General features: G+C 38.0%; 2 protein-coding genes across 6 annotated transcripts; one reads left to right on the plus strand and one right to left on the minus strand.

The window, feature by feature from the left end:
- Positions 1 to 776: 776 nt before the first annotated feature.
- Positions 777 to 4466, plus strand: LOC118798227 (C3a anaphylatoxin chemotactic receptor). The gene is made up of 2 exons (XM_036557616.1): positions 777 to 893; positions 2114 to 4466. Exon 2 carries the CDS (start codon positions 2121 to 2123, stop codon positions 3195 to 3197), a length of 1077 nt encoding a protein of 358 aa, XP_036413509.1. The 5' UTR covers positions 777 to 893; positions 2114 to 2120; the 3' UTR covers positions 3198 to 4466.
- A 186-nt stretch (positions 4467 to 4652) lies between these two features.
- On the minus strand, positions 4653 to 22339 carry LOC118798228 (centromere protein Q). Of its 5 annotated transcripts, none has more exons than XM_036557621.1 (9): positions 22300 to 22339; positions 15225 to 15329; positions 14690 to 14741; positions 14322 to 14439; positions 14155 to 14223; positions 13847 to 13976; positions 13365 to 13484; positions 6502 to 6579; positions 4653 to 4882 (listed from the first exon to the last, which is right to left on the minus strand). In XM_036557621.1, exons 2-9 carry the CDS (start codon positions 15312 to 15314, stop codon positions 4718 to 4720), a joined length of 822 nt encoding a protein of 273 aa, XP_036413514.1. In that variant the 5' UTR covers positions 15315 to 15329; positions 22300 to 22339; the 3' UTR covers positions 4653 to 4717. The 5 variants fall into 5 exon arrangements, with proteins under 5 accessions (XP_036413514.1, XP_036413512.1, XP_036413513.1 ...); XM_036557619.1 differs by having other exon boundaries at positions 13353 to 13484; XM_036557620.1 differs by having other exon boundaries at positions 14322 to 14442.
- Between the last annotated feature and the right edge of the window lie 1131 nt (positions 22340 to 23470).

Here is a 23470-nt window from a genome sequence, read left to right on the forward strand (position 1 = left end):
GGAACAAGAAGCACACAGTACTTGGGCAAACATTTACCGCAATGATGCTGATTTCACGAAATGTAGAAACTTAAAGCCCCAATTTGAGAGACTTAACAGTATTCAATTTTACCAAAGAAAAAAATTTACGGTGTTAGAGAGGGAATTGGGCATGATACCAGATTTCACCTTTTCCCAATTGCTAAATTGCTGCCATCATTTTCCTTCAGCTGCTCTACAATGGTAAATGGCCGCCAGCCTTGCTTCCACAGAGGCATGTGGTAGTAGTGTGGTGGTCCTAAAGATAAATCCAATTATTAGAATCTTTGATAGACTAATCATACACAGAATACATGGACCTTTGACAAGCAAACTTTTAATATTCCTAGTACAGTAAAAAAAATTCTCTGAACAGAGATATATAGTAAATTCAGCAGCTGTCAACAGAAATGGCATGACAACGTGAGATTCACTTTGAGATAGTGGTTCCCTCCGTGGTTTATGCTAGTAGCATGTTAAGAGTTCTGAGTGCCATCTTAGCTCTCTAGCATGGGTAACGGTGCACTTAAGATATGTTTGTGCTTGTAAATGACTAAAAGTGAACCTCCATTCCCCCAGTGAACAAACGTCGCTTATCAATGTAACTGCATGAACAATTGACAAATTGCAAAGCACCATTTGTTCTTCTATGTTGCAATCAAAATGGGGCAACATTTCAAAAGAGGAAGGAACATAGACACAAGCAAACACTTTCTTAAACACGCCCACTACATCCACAGATTGGACCAGAGGAAACACTCCCTCTCTAATTGTTTCAAATACCAACTCTAACTCTCTGTGCCCCCGCACACAACGCTTGGAGACTTTTCCTTCAACTCATGTCAATGTCAGCAGGTAGACCTCTTCAGCAACAGGTAAGCCTCAAGTAACACTGTAACTATCTCCACTAAGATTATCTCCAGTAATCTCACCATTACAAATCATATTTTGTCAGGAAATGGCTAGATCTTAGAAAGGTATGCTGGTCATAAATTAGAATAAAAGGGTAAGAGTCTAGGCAGGGTGCCTAGGTGTGTTCTCATACCATGCATGCACCCTTGGATAGGTGTAGGCAGGCTCTGAATGGTCCGTTCTGCTTGTTGCTGCCTGAGGCAGTAAGGGCTAGCATTCCTTTAACCTGACACCTCTGCTTTAGGAAATGCATTATTGTAGTCATGTACTCAATTTTTTTTTCTAGTTGTAAAATGGAACATTATATGATGGACTATATAATATCACAGTGCATAATTATGTAACACAGAAGGGAAGCAATAGCTGCTAATTGATGTATAATAAATGATAATAATAATAATAATAATAATGTGCGGTATATTACAATAGATACATTATTATCTGTAATATATATTTATCTTTTTTCAAAGCGTCATACTTTTCCATTATATCCAATCCTAGACATCTTCAGAGGCAATAGCTGTCAGGACACCACGGCTTAAATGCTGTATGTTTAAAATAGGTTTTACTTTAGACTGTTAGAAGGTTCAAGGCATCGATGTGCAATATATTTCCTTTATGTAATACTGAAATGGTAGAGTGATTACGTGTCTTGGTTCACTTTACCTCTTTGTGGTTACTGGTTAAATATCACAACTTTAACCACAGCGTTCCATAAAACGCTGATTCTGCACTGCTCCTTTTCATATCATACCAATCTTCCTCTTGCACAGAAGACTGCGCTTCATGCAGGATATATAACCACCATAATAATGAAAAGATCCATAGCATTTTGTGCAATTATTTACAAAAAACACATAATTAGGCCTTGTCACTCTATTCTTAGTTTTTGGTCTTTTCTAACTTCTCAAAGCTCAGAAAAAGTAAATACTGGGTTACATATAATGTATTCAGAAAATGTCTTGAAGTATCGTGATACATTTTTGCCATATTGCCCACCCCTATTTTGGAGAATCCTCCACCATGAAACAATCAGCAAGGCTGGAGTATTTAAAGAGAAGAAACTTGACCAACATACATTTTAGAGTAGAGAAGTGCACCTTGTGATTTATAGTTTGAAATGTATTCAAGAAATTCACCACTGGAAACTGATGCGTGGTTGTGTTCATTTCACTCCTTACAGTGATTCAATGGCTGGTGAGCAGTCAAGTTCCAACAACTCCTATTCCTACCCTAATGAGGCGGCACGGGTGAGCCAGATGGTGGCAACTGTGCTGATCTTCTTCATGGGTGTGACTCTGAACGGCCTGGTGGTTTGGGTACTGGGATTTCGTCGGGCACGACATAGTGGTGCTGTAGGGGGCGAAACACAGGGTGCTGGAAGTTTCCGAGTATACGTAGTGAATTTAGCCCTGGCTGATCTAGTGCTCCTGTTGCGTACACCTCTTATGCTAGGCTACCTGGCACACCACTACAGCTGGCCCTTTGGTCAGACTTTGTGCCAGCTGATCATGTTCCTGCGCTGCCTGGGATTGTATGGAGGAGCCTTTTTGCTGAGCGCTGTAGCGTTGGAAAGGTGCCTGTGCTTGATGCGGCCTGTTTGGGCTCGACTAAGGCGCCCACGCTGGGTTGTGCCCCTAGTCTGCGCTGTGCTGTGGTTGATAGCTGCTGCCCTGTCCGTGCCCTACTTCTCAGTGAGTGGTCTTTACCCTTGGCAGAACCGGACACAGTGCGTGGAGACTGCTGGAGAAGCTACAACTGGCCTGATTGTGCTCGAGACTGCAGTAGGTTTCCTCCTTCCATTTGTGCTTTTCGTATCCTGCAATCTGGTGGTACTACTTGGTGCAAGAAGTGCTGAAAGAAGGGCGTCAACGACCACCACGTCCGTTTCCTCCCCCACCTCTCCAAACGCACCTCTTTACCCATCACAGAAGATGACCCGCCTGTACCGGATTCTCTTCTTCACCATGCTCCTGTTCCTCACCTGTTGGGTGCCCTACTTCGTTTGTCGTTTTCTGAAGGCATTGTCTTTCAAGAGGAAAGGTTGGGAAAATATTCAACAGGGGGCGTTACAGGGTGCATACGCAGCGCTGTACCTAGTTTACATCAAAAGTGCTCTCAACCCAATCCTGTATGCCTTTGCTGCTCGCGGACTGCGCCGTACTGTCCGGGACTCGCTGTTCTCAACAATTGAGCGAATTTTTAATGAGGATCTGTCAGAGTCTCTGCGCAGGAAGTCCTTACGACGAAGAGACTCACAGTTCTAAGAACATCCTGAAAGTGGACAGTACAGAATGTTTTGCTTGCTCTCTTGAGAATGCTTGGTTCAAATTGAGGGAAGGGAAACTTGCTTCTGGACAGCAAGTGCATCCAAAGACACAGCACATGGACAGCAATTAAGTTACTGGACTAAGTAATACAGACATTGAGCAGGAAAAGACCACTATCAAAGACGACACTATCAAGTCTTGATAGTGTCACCTCACATTTCTATCATGCTTGATTTGCTTTCTCCAAAGAGTAAATTATTCATCTTAAGATTTCATCACTGGTGAATAAGGGTATGCAAACTTCAAAAAGTCAAAGCTACCTTGCAAATCTATTCAAGGGAAAGCATGTATCTAACTACACATTAACCAAATTAATAGTGAACATGCTTGTGTAAATAGCTAAAAACTCCTAGCTGCTGCAATTTGTGTGTAAAATCCTATGTATGAAATGCAACTTATGAACTATGAACTACATGACTGCAGAGGAGAGAAAACACATTTAAGTTTTTTTTTCTTTCATGTGTAGACATGCTGCATTATTTTCCACCACTGTAATTTCATATTTTATTTTAGTGTGAGTGTCTGAAGCAGAAAATGTTGAAATCTAAACAGCCCACAGGGATGGTAGGCATACTTTTTTAGTAAGGGCATTAATGTTTGGCAACTTAAAAGCTGTTTCAGTATTTAAGTGTCAAATTATTGTTAAAAGTTAAAAAAAGAAATGGATACAATACAGTTACAAGTGGACAACTGTAAAATATTGTGTCAACTAGGACAGTCTTTTGACACAAAACATTTTGCATTATTCTTGAGGCTGTGGGCTGAAGCAGACTTGACAAAGCAATTTCATTTGCATGTGAAGCAGGCTGTGTATAAAACATGTTATGGAAGTTATGCCACATTAGTCACAGCAACATTTCCTTCTAACAGGTAGAGAAATTAACAGACAAAAAAGTCACTCATTTGCTTTCTTTTGTTGTTACCTCAGCAAAAGCTGATGAACTGTATGATTCAATTTCATTGAATCAATGGATCCAGGTGGCACATTAGCTTGAAAATTGATGCTGTTCAAACTGTCACAATAATTTCAGAAAAGGATAAGATGCACAATTTACTTAGGTAAAAATCAGAGTGCACTTATAAAATGTGATTTAAATGCAATCATCAAACTCTGTGGTACAGTGCTCAAAGTTTTATTTCAAATGGTAGGTACAAGTAAAAACATAGCAGACAAAGGAAAGAGTTAAAACTGGATTGCAGTAATATTCTGAATAGTGTAATATTGATATTTTATGCTTGGTCAGAGCCATGTATGTGCATGCCTTATAATGTGATTATGAAATAAAAACAATTATTTTGTTTAAAATCTGTATTCAAGTTCAGTATTATTTTTATTATCAAGTATATTTACATACAATTTATAACAGAGCTGACAATAAAACAAAACCCCATTCTCTTGTAATAAAATACTTTCACTTTTACAAAAACAAAAGGAAAAAAAAAAAAAACAGGAAAAATTACAGGACACTGTCCCCACTGTCTGTAGTCACAGGGTGTGTCAATAGCAGATCTGCCTGCTTATGTGCCATTTCCAGGAAGTTGTTCACATGCCATGTTACTTTACTGTTCTGAGGAGCCTTCATGACAGCTTTGGGATTGGGCACCATTCTCATCATCTGCTCCTAAAGGACCAACTATACGTTAGTTAAAAGGTATGCTACTGGCTCAGAGCTGCATAATGAAGTAGACTCAAGCAATACTAGAAAAAGACTGTCAGTTTTCAAACTGAAAGGTCAAATATGACTCACTATGTTCTTAATGGTCACCTTTCGTAACCAGACAAGTGAACAAAATCCAAATCTCAAGCAATATCAATAACACAGGGTGCAGAGCTACCCATAATTCCTGGCAGTTGTGGTTTCTGTGAAAGTTTAACATGTTCTTTTTTGTTTTCCATATTTTACATCATCATAATATTCAGATTTTTCTCATTCACTCTTTGTTTTAACATATCCTCATGCTGAAGGTTAGGTTTGGATGCATTTTAAGTTTTTTTTTATTTTGAACCACAATTCTTTTTGTGTTCATTTGGAATAGTTTAGCCTGTATTGCTGTAATAGAAGTCAGTCTCAATACTGGACGATATTATCTGCAAACGCATGTTTCAGCCAAGCATCAGCAACTCTGGCTATATAAAAGATTATCACATTGCATTACAAAAAACTGCCTAGACGCTGAATCACAATGCAGTGTGTTGTGCATGCAATAACAAAATGAGGAACCATTTTTCATTGAAAGAGTTGCAACAAGACTGTCAATTTCCGCGAAAGTACATGGACAGTGACGAAAGTTTAGACTGCCGCTGCTCAGTAATTCAGTAAACTGAATGCCTGGTTAGTGCAGAAATTCCGGTCAGAAAAAAAAAAGACCAATTTAATGCACTTACCTCCAGACTACGATCTACAGTGCACCGAAAAAACTTTCTGCTGTGTATTTTTGCAAGCAGCTGGGACAAAGATTAAAATATAAACGTACCTCGAGAGTAAAAAGGTGATTGCATACTGCTTTGCTACTTAATATTGTCTTTATAGTAATGCTGTAATAATGTCTTTACAGGTTTTGTGTCAGCATTTCACATGCTCTAGGTGCCAACTTAGATCTGAAAACAGGAAACTTTCTTTTTCTTAGTGGTCAACACAACTGGCTTCTAAGAACAAGTCCGTCACATGGCACATGGTTTGCCTCGCTTTTGTGGCTTTTACAACATCTGAAAATGCTATCTTTTTTTTCCCTGCTGAAAAAAATTAGCTGCCATGAAAACTTGCACACATCATTGCAGCCACAAGTGCAAACAAGCCCAACCATTTCCAACAATAAACAATTTCAAAATTCAACCTTAACTGCACAAAACAAACATTTACTATTCATTAATATTACTTCCCAATCACTTATTCAATTCTACATATTTCTAGTATTTCAATAGCTCATTTGTAGTTTTGTAGTTTTAAACAGTTTTTACAATTTAAATGTATACTATTAACTTAAAATTCAAGAGTCCTCATCTTATTTTGTACCTCATAGGCAAGTGGGGTACGTTTTATTCATTTAAAAAAGATTGTGTAAATGCTGGACTAAAACTGCACAAAGGGGTTGAGCAAAATTCAGTGATTTTATTGCTCAAACCCATCCACTATACCGGGTAACTAAACTGTCGAGTTGAAATGAGTGGGTTTGAGCAAGGAAAATGTGCTGAACTCAAACTGATGACCCCTGCAAACATATGTTAGATAGTGTACTGTACCTGTAATGTAGGATCATCATCAGAATGCGTTGGTAAAGCAGGAAGGCGCAGGACAGCTTGCTCAGACAGCTGAGTAAGCTAGCAGAAAAAGACAAGGTCAAAAACCTTACTGAACTTGTGTTAAGCAAGTACTTAAGTTACTTAGGCAACAAATGTAACAGCAGTATAGAAAAAACACTAGCTACTGACAGGAGCAATCCATGCTCCACCCAAAAGTGTTTGTGTTTTGTTTTGACAACTATGACTACTGAAGGTATTATGCTAAGAGCCATCATCCAAGATTTCAAGATTTAAAAAAACAGCAACTGAACTTTGTTCTGAGAGTCACATAAAAAAAAAGCTATTCAAATGGATTTAAAGAGGATGTTCATTTATGGCAAAGACCATGCAACAGCACTGGGCCAGATCTTACTTGCATTCAGACAATTTATTTCAATAAGCTCCACAGGCTTTTGGGGAATAAGTATTGCTAACTGTAACATCAACAATTCAACCTGGAAAGTTTTTCTCCCATTTTAAAACATGACAATTACTAGTCAATTACCAGTCAGTCAGTGTTTTTTGTGATGCACGGAAATGAACATGAATCACCGAAACTGAAACTCAGGACATACTCAGATCAAAAACATTCTTGTAGTCCCTCTGTTAAAATGAGACCACGACTACCACCACTGCCCAGGTAATTATTTGGGTGGTAGACCATTTTGGGTAGTGGATAATTTTTTAATCAGTGAATTGAAAATTGAAAACTGGTCTCTTTAAGTTGTGCTTTCAGTATAAAATGATTCATTACTGAGTGCTACATAATGCAGTGTTCCATTTCATGTACAGATGAGCACTTTCACCCTGTGGGGTGAAGCTTCATTAGTTGAAGCCATGCATAAAGTGTTGTTTTTTTTTTTATTAGTGTGATAGTAACACTCGTTCACATGGTGAAGTCACTTTAGGGGCATTCTTTGCCCTTGTACTTGTTTTTTAAAGGAAAAATTTTTGTCTGCCTGCTCTTGCAGTTCTTGATGATGATTTCTACTGATGCGACGTAGCAGTGCGTAGGACCTTATTGTATTTGCTAGAGTTTTTCTTCTTATTATTATTATTCTTTTTCTCAGCTAAAACAAATTGTCCAGACCAAACCGTAAGTCCTAGAGACATGAAACTTGGTCAATAGGTAGTTTTCCCTCCCGCTACTCAGGCGCATAACATGAGCCCAATTGGCCTAAAGGGGGCGCTACTGCGCAGCACAACGTGTTTGGCCCTGTAACTCTTTAACAAAATTTTTTAGAGACAAAACACATTTTTTTCTGATTCCTTGGGTCAAAACAAACTACTTTGCAACTTGGAACTTTTAGCTAGATAGTTAGACTGCATAATATGCAAAACCTACTTTTCCAAATTAGTCCCAGGGTTTTCACTCAATCCTCATGTACCTGGTTTCAAAAAATTCAGAAGAGCCTGAACTTCAATGATTATTTAAAAAAAGTGACTTTTGTAAACAACATGGCGGCCACATGCTAATTAACCCTTCTGAAATAATTCATAATTATTTAAAAATTCTATAACTCCTTCATCCAGCAGGAGATTCTGAGGTAGCCTATCAATTTTGGTGTGCATATGTTGTTAGGGGGCGCTATTATAAATGCTAAATAACTGTTTCTCAGCATCCTTAAATCCGATCAAGCTGAAATTCTGCAGGTAGCATCTATTAGACAGACTACAAGTGAATGTCTAAGGACAACTTGATACATTGCAATTGATGGCTGCCATTAGCCAACAAGCTTTCAGCAGGCATTTGACAGGCTTACCACTGACCAATCATCATGAAACTTGAATGGTGTTTCTATGTAGGCACTTTCTAACAACCAGCAAAGTGTTCATAAGATTTGGCCTTTGGGGGGGTGCTATTCATGAAAATCAAGTAATTATTACATATTACATGTACATATTTTTATTCATGGTCACATACCTATTTCCTATATTGTAGTAAAGTGTGCCAAACACATTTGCAATTACAATTGTATTAAAAATGCACATCTTTTTTCAGTCGTTAACTGTTTGAGAACCACACTTCGAACTAGTCTGAGTTTTGATCCTAACTTTTCAAAACTGGACTAGAAATACTCTGTACATAAATAATTATTCAGAAAATGCTGAATTGTTTTCTCATCATGGCCTCCATGGCCACAAAATTGCAAGTTTAAATCACTATAACTCATAACTCATGTTTGACTCATCTCAAAATTATAGACCTTTGTATGCATTGAGAATCGGAGGAGGTATGCAAAATCTGTTCCAGACTGGCATTTAGGGGCCACTTTAGCACTCAAAAACACTTAATCATTAAAAATGCTATTACAATGTTCTAACAAAGTCTACAGATAAACATTTGGTGCCATGTAATTCAGTTCACTGACCTCAATAACTTTGTAATTACATGTCATAAATTGGACTCCCTGTCTGGTATTTTGAATTATTCAAAGACTACAGCTTATTATAAAATGGGTCAAAACGTCAGCCAGAAGAAAACTCAGTAAACATTTTGGTTGAAGGTCCCTGATCAATAATCATAACATATGGAGACGTTTTTACCACTTTCACTTAGCACCTCTATGCCAAAAGGACCCCTTATGGGTGCATTGGGCCTCATTATGTCATGCATATCAAAGGGTCAAACATGGAAAACCAAACCACTTTGCAAATACATCTATGACAGACATTTTACTATTAGTCATTTATTTTTGACATCTATGTTGACAATCTTTTGCATGTTCAATAAAGCTCAACAGCACATGACATACAAAATGAAGCATGTATCATGTTTAAAGACCACTGCTCACCAATTGTGGCAAATGAAGGCCTTTTGATAAACTCTGACTTCCTTGCATTTTTCATCCCCTCTCTGTAAATAAGGTCCAAACTGCATTGGGCCTTGTTGGCTAAAACTGCATAATGGCTTACTGTGCTGATGTGTACTTGGACCTGGTCACTGCCGCTTGCAGCTGCTTTCTGTCTATACAGCTCAATAAATCAGCATGGGAAAGACCTCTGAGGTTGCCTAACTGAGTCTGGGTTAAGATTAGCATGCATTCTGATAGCTGGCAAACAGAGTGTACACTGTGGTTGTTTTTTTTTTTTTAACGTTCACAAGTTTACAGCTTGTTCTCTTGTTCTGTTTCTCACAGTACTGTTTACATAGCATTGGCCTCACAGGCTGTGGTCCCTATCTGATATCTGCTGGCCGCAGTGTTTCTACAGAATGCACACTAATTAAACCTAATTCCAAGAAAGTTGGGACAGTATGCGAAATGCAGATAAAAACAAAAGTGATTTATAACTACTTTGTCATATTTGAAGAAAAACAGTACAAATACAAAATATTTAAGGTTTTACTCAATCAACTTCATTGTGTGGACATAAGTTCATTCTGAAACTGATGCTTGCAACACATTTCAAAAAGTTAGAAAAGGGGCAACTAGGAACATGAAACTTTCAAATCATCTTAAACAGTAATACAATAATTCTTGGGTCCAAAAGGAGCATCCAGGAAAGGCCTAGTCCTTTATGAGCATGGGATGGGTTGTGGTTCACCTTTCTCTGGACTCAAAATCATCTGTTATTGACTAATGCATAGTGGAAATATGTTTTGTGGTCTGACAAGTTCAATTTTCAGATTGTTTATGGAAATAATGGGTTCTCCAGGCCAGATAGATTGTTACCAGCATAGCCAAAGTCACTACATAAATAATGTTATTTGTTTATTTGTTTATAGCTGTCTATTTAACCACACAAAGTGCTACATTGAAAGTAAAAGGAAACTCACTAATGAGTCATGTATGGTGACACATGCATGTTGGTTCATACTATTTTTAATTAAAACTCAGAAGATGGTTAGAGATGGCTAAAGTCATTACATTTTGAAAGAAGAGTGATTCAGGGTGATATTTGATATAATGAACTATGCATAATATTCTACTTCAGCAGAGCAACATTCATACTTTTTTTTTTCCCTCATCGCTTCAGACGGTAGTACATAAATGGAGCATGCCACATCTCTTGGACCTACAAAGGAGTAGTATGAACTTGTCTTCAGATTGTGCCATTCTGTCTTGGAATGTTCTAGGCTACAGAGAGCTTCCAGACAGCTAGACACAATTTCTTGTCAAATTTCACTACAATTCAAGCACTTTTTACGTTTGATTAAAACATTTACACACTTAAAGTGGCATGCAAAAGTTTGAGCACCCCAGTCAAAATTTCTGCTACTGTTGAAAGCTTAGCAAGTAAAAGATGATCCGATTTCCAATAGGCATAACGTTAAAGATGACACATTACTTTAATATTTTAAGCAAGATTACCTTTTTATTTCTATCTTTTACAGTTTCAATATAACAAAAAAGGCAAAGGGTCCAAAGCAATAGTTTGGGCACCCTGCATGGTCAATACTTAGTAACACCCCCTTTGGCAAGTATCACAGCTTCTAAACGCTTTTTGCAGCCAGCCTGCAAAAGTCAATTCTTGTTTGAGTGATTTTTGCCTGTTCTTCTAGTTCTGTAATATACTTGGGGCGTCTTGCACTGCTCTTTTAAGGTCTCTCCACAGATTTCCGATGATGTTTAGGTTGGAGAACTGTCAGGGCCATAGTAAAACCTTCAGCTTGTGCCTCTTGAGGTAGTCCATTTTGGATTTTGAAGTGTGTTTAGGATCATTATCTAATGTATATTATAGTAACAGCCATCCTCTTTCATCTTCAGCCTTTTTACACACGGTATGATGTTTGTGTCCAGAATTTGCTGGTATTTAATTGAATCTGTTCTTCTCCATCCCAAAGGATGATTAAATCCCACCCCCCGTGCTTAACAGTTGGAGAGAAGTTCTTTTTAATGAAATCCTGCACCTGTTTTTCTCCAAACACACCTTTCCTCATGGTGGCCAAAACGTTTTTGGCCAAAAAGATTTTAACTTCATCAGTCCACAGGACTTGTTTCCAAAATGCATCGGGCTTGTTTAGATGTGCTTTGCAAACATTTTGTGGTGAGAATGCAGGAAATGTTTTCTTCTGATGACCTTTCCTTGAAGGTTATATTTGTCCAAGTGTGCCCGCACAACAGAACGGTGCACCACAACTCAAGAGTCTGCTGAAGATCTTCTGCAATCAAACAGGGGTCTTGACTTGCCTTTCTAGCAATCCTACGATGAGTTTTCTTGATCTTCCAGAACTCAACTTGACCTGCTGTTCTTGTTAACTGCCATTTCTTAATGACAATTCAAAGTGAGAAAACGACTACCTGAAAACGCTTTGGTATCTTCTTACAGTCTTCTCCTGCTTTGTGGGCATTAATTATTTTAATTTTCAGAGTGCTAGGCAGCTGCTTAGAAGAGACCATAGCTGCTGATTGTTGGGACAGGGTTTGAGGGGTCAAAGTATTTATAAAGCCTTGATATTTCTATCACCTGACCTTTCCTAATAAGTAAAAGTAATCTGAGAGATCAAATCCTTTGGGGTGCCCAAACTTTTGCATGATGCTCCTTTCCTTTTTTTTTAAAATCCAAAATTGTACAAAACAAAATTAATACACTAATCTTCTAGTCACTTAACTATTCTCAGTAACAGCAATTTTGCATGCCACTACACAAAAAAGTGAGATTTTCCTAAAAATGTTTTTTTACATTAATCTTTTCATTTTAATTATCACTAACACAATGAAACCTCCTTTTCATTTTATTGGTACCAACCAACCAAAGCTCATATGTTCTTAACCCAGCAGCGACACTTGCATATTCCTAGCAACACTACTGTCTGATAAACTTATGCCAGCACCACTTATACCACCATGATGTCAGAACAGCACACTCCTCAAATAGTGACTAGTCAGCTGTGGTTAATCTATACAAAAGGTGACAATTTTTGCAGCAGATGAGCTGCAGTTGGTAACTGAAGGGTTTCAACACATTATAGACACACTTTTTTTCCGAAGATATTTGTTGTTGCGAGTGGGCCTTGCACATAAACGAAATTTCAATGCTATATCATGATTAATACCACCTTAATTAGATAAATAAAAATGTGTTTTCCACTATACCAGCTATATATCAGTAGTTATTGAAACACTTCAATCAAAAAGCTGCCTCTGTGCACCATTTTTGCAGGGCTTGTATTAATGTTATGTAGTGTTTATAAATAGTGCTGGGCAATTTATTGTGAGTGTGAAAAATTTAATCACAGTATCTCACAATATGCTTTTCTGGTCATATCATGGATATCGTAAGTACTTAATTACTTCCCAACTGCATGTTTGCTTAAAAACACAGAATAATTAGTGCTGTTTAATTGGATTTAGTGCAGTACAGTGTGTAAAATGTTGAATACAAGTAACTGGATTCACAGCTTTTGACAGTATTTTGAAAATGTGGCACTACTTTGCCTGGAAGTCAGAAAAAAAATTAATACTGTGATACATTATGTATCATAAAAAATGTCCTGAAGTATCGTGATGTTACATTTTGCCCTACTGACCAACTTTATTTGAAAACATTTTATATTTCTTTTGTGTTGTTAAGTTAAATATTTTTTCACTCATTTTTATGACAAACTGGACTATGGACCACTGGCCCATTCTCAGTATTGGCCCAAGGACCACAAAAGGGTAATGGTATTATTATTTTTTTTTTTTTAAAGTATTCTGACTTTGAGATCATGATCAGTCAACACTACTATGAAGCTCACCAATACTGTAGGTTTTACTTATTATGTGGCCAAACCAGTGTAGTTACAGGATATGTCCAACTATTAAAACTGCATATGCAACTGTCTCTGCTCCATCACATTTTAAATGTGCTTTTGGTGTACTTCTTACTTTAGTGCGTACCTCCTGTGCATTTTCCTCTTCTGTCTCCAGTTTGTCCCTCATGATCCTGCACTTGTCCTCCAAAATGTCCCTCGTTCCCTGCAGCTGTTCCAGCTTGCTAAGCACTTCTCTACTGCTCTCCTAAAAACACAAGCACACCTAAGCATCAAATTGGTGACATACAGGTATTTTTGTAACAGTCCAAAAGAAAAACTACACACAGCAGAGAACCATCATTCATTAATAGGCTTGTCACAATTATAACATACTCCAGTGATCAGTAATTACTGGAGCTGATTGCAATTATTTAGATGGCAATTAATCAGCAGCTAAAATGTTAAGATTCTGACTGATGTTTATTACACAGCAAAATCACACTCTAATTTAAACACTACAACTTACAAATCATGTAGTGCCACGCTGATGCATCACAATTTAACTTCTAAATAGGTCTGTCAAATCGTGCATTGACAAAAAGGGCATTTTACAATACCAACAATTACCTCGTATGCCTGAAGTTTTTTTTTGCCATGGTTAATCTTCTGGCGCTCTTCCTGGAACTGCTGGGACACCTGCATCATGTTTTCCGATTTCCGTGACGGCACGGGGAGCTGGGCACATTTTGCTAGGAACCTAACAAAGCAAAAAGTGTTGCAAAAAAACAGTTACAACATGAGACCATATCAGAAAAAAGGAGATCATCATAAGCTTGGTAACATTTCAATAGCGACAAAACAACAGATCTGCATATACAAGATCAACTTTGCGTATTACATTTAAAGGGCATTTCTAATTTTTCAACATTTCTTACTGATCCTTTAGTAAGTTGAGGTGTTTCTGCGATTCCTCTTTTTCTTTCCTCCTCATTGTGAGAACAGATCTGACACAACAGCAAGAAAAACACTTTCAGATTTGGAAGTTTAAGCAAGCTGGCATGTACATTTTAATGAAGGTGACCATAATTTTCACACTGCTCACAGTATTGACAAACCCAGCACGTTGTCAATGGCTGCAATGTTGGATTTGCTCAACGGCTTCCAATTCTCCTGTCTTCTCAGCTTTTGGCCTTTTTGGGCTTTTCCAGCCACCGCAGACACTGCTTCATGAAGAAGGGAAAGTCAGGACAACTGGACATGAATGCTGAACTATAACTATATCTTAGGTATTAACATGCCCACGATTAGACTGTGCTCAGTAGCGCTGTTGGCACACAATGGGCTCTAGTAAAAACACACATGTCTGGTCAAGAGCAAATCATCACAGGTTTAGAGTTTTGCAACTCCTAGAAATGACATCATGTTTTTTCTTCATCATCAACAAGCATGAGCAGCTTTCCTCAAACTCACCGCTGCTCTTGCTCGACTTGTCTTGCGTACTCCGATCATTAGGCAATGGTTTCTAAAACACAGAATATTTAAAAGCTTATGAACCTTTTAGCATAATTTTAAAAACAGTAACATCATGGACACAACTTTTGCTCATAATAAATAACTGGCAAACCAGTCTGGTTAACAGTATGAGTGTAATGATCTCGAAAGAGAAAAAAAAATCTAAATATAACAGTATCATTGATACATCTTTGGTTGGTCAAGCTATATTAGGGTTTATGTGGCAATTCAGGTTTTGCCTATTTTATAAGATTACTATTTCACACAGGCAAACTAATATAATTTGTATTTCCTGAGCCAAATCAATCAGTGTAGCACATAATTGGAGCTCTGTAGAACCAAGATATTTTAAACAAATAACATATCGACAACCGAATCGAATCTTCACCTCAGAATCAAAAATAGTACTGAACCTTAAAGTAAGTGTATTGTTACACCCCTAGCTAACAGTACTCAAGGTTTCACCTTACAAATATCAAATATCCAGACGTACTTGACTTTGTTGCTGGAACCCTCTTCCACCTCGACTTCCACCTTTAGGACGCTGTGTGGAGGATCGAGCTGAACCTCGAGCAGGTTTCATCAGGACAGTTAGTCACTGTTGGAAGAGAAATGAAAGCAGAAATGAAACCTGAGAAAGCAATTCATCTGCACACACTTTTATTTTCATTTTTTGGTTGAAAAAGTAAAGTAGAAATGAAATAACAGACAATAAGACAGTTATGTTATGGTACCTATTATAGACAGGGTAGAGCAACTGGCTAACTTCTGTTACTCCATTTTCTGAGATTCTAGTCACCACAGTTGGAAATTCAGGCCACTGAAGTGTAATAAAACCCTTAAATGCATTCCCAGAACTATTGTTTTTACTTCCCTAGAGCTAAAACATTAATATTTCACTTTGTTCTTAGAAACAATGCACTTCAGGAGTTTGAGTTCAAAGTGCAGAGGAGGATTAAAGTTTCTACATTAGTGACGAGTTTTAGTTTCTGATTATCGCTATTATAGAAGCACTTTCCTAGGGAGCCCCGGAGGAGGCAGAGGTAAAAAAAATAAAAACTCATTTGAGTTAATATTTTGTCATTCATACACGTTTTCATTCATTCGTGGTCAGAATTTCTTGATTCCTTTCTACGATTAACAATTCGTTCTCGCTTTCATTTAATTTGTGGGTACATTTTATTTGTGGTAATGTTTTATTAATTCGTTCTCTTGTTATCTTTTAATCGTGCTCATGTTTTCTTTTTAATTGTGCTTTTTTTTTTTTAATTCATGCGCAAACAAAATAAATGTAGTACATACAGACAGTTTTATTTGTACAAATAGGCTAACAGCTCCCTGAAACTTTCTGAAGGGTTTTGGTTTGTTAGATGGATGCGTCAAAAAGGAGTGTCACACAATTACAGGAAGAAATGTTGAGAGTTTCAACATCCTCAAGCTAAACACACACAGAAACCTTCGTGTGGTGAGAGTTTAACAGATTAATTGGACTATTAAAATTTTTATCAAATAAATAACTGTAACTATAGTACCAAAAAAGTCTTATTAAATATCTGTATATTTATAAGCTGTTTTGACATCCTGAGGTCTTATAGAGTTTAAAAGATTTATTTGAGTGTTAAAATCATAAAATAAATTACTTCACTATTTATTATTTATTGGTTTGACAATATGTCTAATAGTGAGAGTATAACAGATTGTCTATTCATTTCTTATATAAAATAAATTTTAAAAAATAATACAAATAAGGAGAGAATAATATATGAATGTATATTTCAAAGGTGATTTGACACAATGAGGTCAAAGTTTAAATGAACATTATGTTTATTTAACTACATGTGCTGCAAAGAACTGAATAACTATGTTTAATAATTTGCTGTAAAGAACTGAATAACTATATTTAATGAACTGTGAAGATAAAACCACTAAAATGGCTAAATTTAATCATGCGAGTCACACAAATGTTTCTGTGTGTGTTTAATATTAGGATGTTGAAACCCTGAATGTTTCCTTCTGTTACTTTGTGATGGTCTTTAATACTGCAGCTTGACTCATGAGCAGAAAAAGTGCTAAGCGGCTGCGCTGCGGCTTCACCTCTGTTAAATACAATTATTATTAGAAAGTGCAGTTTAGTGAAGGTTGTAGTTTACTGTCTTCCTTCATTTCATCACGAAGCTGCAGCTGCTCTGATGAATCTGCAAGCCATTTGCAGATTACGAAGCCCCATTGTGAAGAGGAGCTACAGTGATCTCATAACGCCCCCAAATCAAAATCAAACCTTATCAGCACATCTCTGTCCATTATCACATCAATCTAACAAACCAAAACCTGTCAGACAGTTTCAGGGAGCTGTTAGCCTACTTAGGCACATGACAAATAAAACAGCCCGTATCTACGACATTTATTTGTTTGCGCACAAAAAAAACGTATCCTCGAATTAAAAGAAAATGAAAGAACAAACTGTTAATCGTGGGAACAAATTAAGAAATTGTGACCAAAAATAAAACATGTACAAACTCCAAAATGTTTACTCACATTCATTTTTTATTTTACCTCCATACTTTCCCACCAGGGAGAGGAGAAAAAGTCTTTTTTCCCCTTTGTCTGAAAAAATTCTTATTATGCCTAGGGCTGTCACAATCGAGAAATTTAGCTGATGATGAACTGTTATATAATAATTGCAATTAATGATTTAATTGTCCTGTTTATTTGTTTTCCAGGAAGAACAAATGTATTTGTGGGAGGTGTTTGTGTTTAATAATGTATGTAGTGCATTGATGTTCAGATTGGACACAAACACTGAGTGAGTTGTCATGCACTTAATAATCCGATAACTTCAGAAAATCAGATTTCGACAGTAATCTGATCAACACGTTTACAAGCACTTGAGTAATCAGGTAATGGAAAACTCCGGGTCTACATGAGTCAGGCAGTAATTGGATTTCTGCTTTGTAACCAGCCAATAAACTCACAGAAGAAGAGGTGATGTAAACGTAATGTAAAACTCAAACATTCATTTAAACATTGCGCCAATTTACTTAAAAATATGAACATACATCATCTAGAAGATTAAGAATATTTAAATACTTTATTTTGTGTTTGGTTTCAGCGCCGCTTGCGGCAACGCTGCTTGCTTATTTCGGGAGCAGTCTCTCGGGTTTCTCAGTTCTCACGCATGCGCAGACTGAGAAATTCGAAAGAAATCGGAGAAATCTGATTACTGACCTAAAATCCAGCTCTCTTTATCGGATTTCTTAATCAGATTTCTAGATCGGAGTATGGTGTTTACATGACCATTTGAATAATCAGATAACTGCAGTTATCATACAATTATGATTATGCAATACAATTATGATCGGATTATTGAGTGCATGAAAACCCACTTAGTGTCTGATGTCGAAATGCAGACAGATTAATTTACCAAGGGAATTCACAGCTGTTTTCATGCTGGCCACCTACATTCAACCAAAAGCTGACTCATCAGTACCACTCTGAATAGTCAAACCACATCTCCTTGTTTCTCTACCTAGCATACAGACCAGTCTTTAAGCCCCCAGTGAGTAAAACTATTAAGGCACTGACTAAAGAAGCAGATTATATGCTTCAAGACTGCTTTGCTAGCACAAGCTGGGAGATGTTCAAAGATGCTGCTATGCAAGAGGATAGTACCATTAACAGGTGTGACAAGCTACATCAGCACTTGTGTGCCTACAAAGCGCATCCAGACATACCCCAATCAAAAACCCCCGATAAACAACGAGGTTCGGTCCATGCTGTGTGCCTCCAACATGTGTCAAGCAACTCTACTGACTACAAAAAAACATCAAAACCAGCACATCCAGACAGCTTTTTCCCCCAGAGCTGTATCACCCATCAACCACAGTGGACACGTCACACTTCAAACCTAAACTGAACCAACAAACCTTCCTTAATGTACTACAGTACAACTCCTCCTGTAGCATAATGCTTTTGCACTACTGTACAAGGACATTTTTACAAATGTTCATATTACTCTGTACATAATAGCTTTTATAGTATATTTTATAGTACATGACTACTTGACCTACATACGTAGATTCATATCTGCATGTGTACACATCTTATCTGTACATCTCCTGAGCTCCTTTCACATTGACAGTTTTTTTATTAGTCTTTATTCTTTGTTCTATTTCTTGTATTTTTTTTTTTACTTTTCCCTTAGCTGAGTACTTGTTACTAGCCTGTGTGCTGTCTGGTCAGTATGTTCCACCAGGTGCATGTGGTCAGGGCTAAAAAGCTCACAGATTATCAAAACAAGAATAGAGGGCAAATCAACTGCCCCACTGCCCTGCCAGATGAGTTGAATGACATCTATGTCCACTTTGAAGCCTTCAACACAAAACCAGAGAAGAGAGTTCCAGTGAGCAAGGAGATGCAGGAGCCAACTCTGCCAAATCTACAGAAGTGAGAAAAACTCTGAGCAGAGCAAATCCAAAACAAGCTGGAGGCACAGATAACATAGCTAGTTGTGCTCTCAGGTCATGTGCAGCAGAGCTGGCTGAGGTCTTTGCGGACATTTTCAATCCTTCTTTAGCACATGCTCTAATTCCCACCCCCTTCAGGACAACCACTATTGTGCCACTCCCAAACAAAGGCACAGTGGCCTGTCTTAACAACAACAGTGTAATTGCACTGACTTCAGTTGCAATGAAGTGCTTTGAAAGACTCACCTTGGCTCATATACAGAACATTATACTGGACACTCTGGACCCCCTCCAGTTTGCACACAGAGCAAAGAGATCCACAGAAGACACCATCTGCACATCTTTTAAACACCCAGAGAGGAAGGTGAGAATGCTATTCATTGACTGCAGCTCAGCATTCAACACTCATATCCCATTAAGGCTGACTGAAAAGCTCCAAACCCTTAGACTGACAGCCACCTTGTGCAATTGGGTGATGGAATTCCTGACAGGCAGACCTCAGTCTTCACGGACTGGAAACCACACCTCCAGCATACAAATTATAAAAACACGCATCCCCCAGGGCCGAATCATGTGATGTGTATAGGGGTGCAACGATTATTCAGCTTAGTCAACTAAAATCGACGACCAAATTAGTTGGCAACTAATTTAATAGTCGATTAGTTGGTGACATTACGTGTCTTTCTCGCAGTAACTAGGAATGCTTTGAGATTACCGCTCACTGAAGAGTTAACAAAAGCACAATGGCAGCCTCAAGAACAAAATTCTCAAAAGTGTGGGAGCATTTTACGCTAAACTCAGAAAAAAGGTTGTCAGTTGTGCTATTTGTAAAGCCAACCTCAGCTGGCAGGGGAGCACATCCTCCATGTTGGAGCACCTAAAGAGGACAAACTTCGGCTCACTGGCTGAAGAAGATTCATGACGACAGTAAGTTAGATGTGCTAGCTAGCTAAAGTTAATGTTCAAAGACGTCCTACTTCATGTTATGAGCTGAGGTATAACGTATTTCGAAATGCTTTTTCTCTTGAATCGTTAATGAAGTTGGAACGGAGAGGCGAGTAAAAATTATTCACAACAACCCTGTTCACTTTCCAAATAAAGTCAAAGCCACCAGTGTGTTCAAATTTGGCACACAGGAGGTAGTTCTACGCGAACATACAGGCCAGCTGGACAATGGATTACCGTTGAAATAAGTGTTTAAACAAAATTGTTCAAATTTAACTGTTCATAAAGAACAAGTTTGCTACAAACGTTCACCACTTTCCCATCTGCTCCATCAGAGCACGTCTTCTCTGCAGCTCTCTGAGGAGAGCAAGTCTCTCACAGGAGTGCAGAGAGATGCTGACTCTCCTCTATTTCAATAAAGACCTGTGATGGTAGAATTTTGTTGCAACAGAGTGTAGACAGACAGCAGAATGCACAAAGCACACACTGCACTGATTAAATTTGAAATGTAAAGTTTTTTTATTATTTGGAAAACCGATTTAGTTTTGTTATATTTTATTGCTGCTACTTTGTACATCCTTAGTTTTAAATTCTGACAGGAAAAAAAATACTGGAGTTTTAGTTATCTTTTGTATTAGCAGGAAACTTCATTAAAACAGTGAATTTATACCTCTTTATTGTCTTCATTGTTAGCAAATGCATAAAACAACCTCCAGCTAAATTTAGAAGTCGATCGCTACATGAGAGTTATTTGGTAGCGGTTCATAATCCGAATAATGGATTATTCGTTTCAATAATCGAAAGATTATTCGACTATCAAATTAGTCGTTTGTTGCTGCCCTAGTGCTGTACACCCTATTTATGGGTGAACATGTTGCCTCCCACAGTAACACCACCATCATCAAACTTGCCTCAGGATGGAGATGGCAAACCTGGTGGCATGGTGTCAGGCAAAAAGTCTTTTCTTTAATGGTGACTAAACGAAAGAGATGACCGATGACTATCAGCGGAGGGCAGAGCAGCACAAACCACTGCTCATTCATCAGACGAAGGTAGAAAGAGTGAGCACCTTCAAATCTCTTGGTGTCCATGTCAGTGAATATCTCACCTGGTCTCCTAACACAACACAACTGGTTAAGAAAGCTTAACAATGACTGCATTTCCTGAAGAGGCTCACGAAAACTGGCATCTCGGCCAGTAGAAGGAACTTCTACAAGTGCGTCATTGAGAGTATTCTCAACAGCTACGTCACAGTGTGGTTAGGAAACTGCTCCAACCAGGACCGCAACTGTCTGCAGCCAGGTGGTCAGGACAGCTCAGACAATCTCAGGAATGGCCCTCTCATCACTAGAGGACATCTTCTACTTCAGGTTCCTTAGATGATGCCAAAAGATTATCAAGGACAAAACCCACCCTCAACACAATCTTATCTTACGTCTCCGATCTCAAAGACGATACAGGATTGTGAAATCAAGGACCGTCAGATTACGCAACAGTTTCTAACCCAATGGCCCAACCTCCAACCACCATATCACCTCATACGCCGCTGACACAAGAATTCAGCCATTAATGGGTTTCCAGACCCCAACCTCCACTGTATCACGAGATGGCTGCTGCGACATGTACAATTTCAACAGTAGCTGCTATGTAATACACTGCACATATTGCACAACTGCACTAAAAACTCAGACAATATCATTATTTGGACACTCTGCTCCCAGAAAATTCGACCTGACGTAATGGGCCCCTATAGCCCTTATTATCCTTAATAAAAAGTGTGGGACGTAAAACTATTCATCATCATCAGCATGTTAACATCTACACATCAACAGTTTAATGACTGCAGCAGTTCGATAATATAGACGCTATTTTACTGAAGTAATCAGACCCCTTATTAAAAATAAATCAATAAACCACGAACACTTTCCAAACTCAAATCTGTTGTCCGTTAGTGACGCAGCCTCAACACAACGCAGACCTCACATCTCGGTGCACTGGTTTAAAATGCCTTATTGTTCAGCTTCTAATTGGAAAAAAAGCTCGGAAACAAGTGTCGACAGTAGAAGCAGCACCGCTAGCCAGCTGATTTCGTACACTTAAATTAACAATCTTCAGTTTTCCTACATTTCTCGACTTTGTTTTGTTGAGCTCACCACTCACCCACTCCCTCCTGCTCGGTTTCGCGGTAAAAGCTTGAAAATGGAAGAGCTGCGCATGCGCTCTGTGAAAGTGGGCGTTAAAGGGCGCCATGATAAGAAGGTCAAACAAAAATAGTTCAGAGTCGTGTCTGAACGTTTGAAGACGTCAAGGGTCGTCGTATTTCAGGACTACCTCAATCATATTATATAATTCTGTTTAGAGGTGGCCAATATGACAGTATTTTGTCGTTATCGTGGTAAAGGATGTTACAATTACAGTAACTTCTGAGCACAAATATAGTGTCATGCAGTTGGTCAGTGATCTTTATATTTACATGGATACAAACAACACCGACCAACTGCGTGAGTCTTTACACAGAGTGCAAAATGAGCTGCTGGGGCTTTTTGCTTGTTCTAACTTCAAAAACCTAAAATCCTGATATTGTATTGTGTATTGAGAAAACATTTTCAAGTATTGTGATTTTTGCCTTATCACCCATCCCTAATTCCAATGGTTTACTTTTCACTTATGAGCAGTTTTCTTAACCTATAAGCAGGATTATGCAAAGGTAACATTATCTGGTGCCACATCGTCTAACGTCTGTTTGCTATTCAGGCAGAGACTGACCAACAGTTCAGCCCTGCTCATATCAGGCACTTCCCCTGAGGAAAGTTCATATTAGGCCTCAAAACTCTAAAAATAAACTTTTATCTATGACGTTTTTGACAAGGTCTTAATGGAAGTAAGTGCTAAACCTTTAGAAAATGTTATCTTCCCACCTCAGGCTGTCAAATCAGGTACTATATGAGCATTTTTTCCTGAAATGTACAGCAAAAATACATAATGTTTACAGCATAAAGCAGAAGAGGGAGTTGTATGATGTAGAATAATTTTTATTTGAAAAAAAATGAAGGTTAAAAAAATTAAGTAACAGGATTGCAAACTTCAGGAGAGGTTAGCTTGACAGTTGTGCACCTGATGCATGCTAACTATTAATAACCATATAATTCACATAAATTAAAAATATATATTTATTCCTTTTTTGTAACAGAAATTTTGCTAATAGGGTTGAATGATAAAGCTTTACTCATGCAGCCAAATCTATTTTTTGTGTGTAAATTGAAAAAATATAATGAGAACAATGATCTGTATGATGGTCATTCTGCTGAGTGCAAATTCTTGTATCATAAAT

This window comes from Colossoma macropomum, unplaced genomic scaffold, assembly GCF_904425465.1.
Source record: "Colossoma macropomum unplaced genomic scaffold, Colossoma_macropomum, whole genome shotgun sequence".
NCBI lineage: Eukaryota > Metazoa > Chordata > Actinopteri > Characiformes > Serrasalmidae > Colossoma > Colossoma macropomum.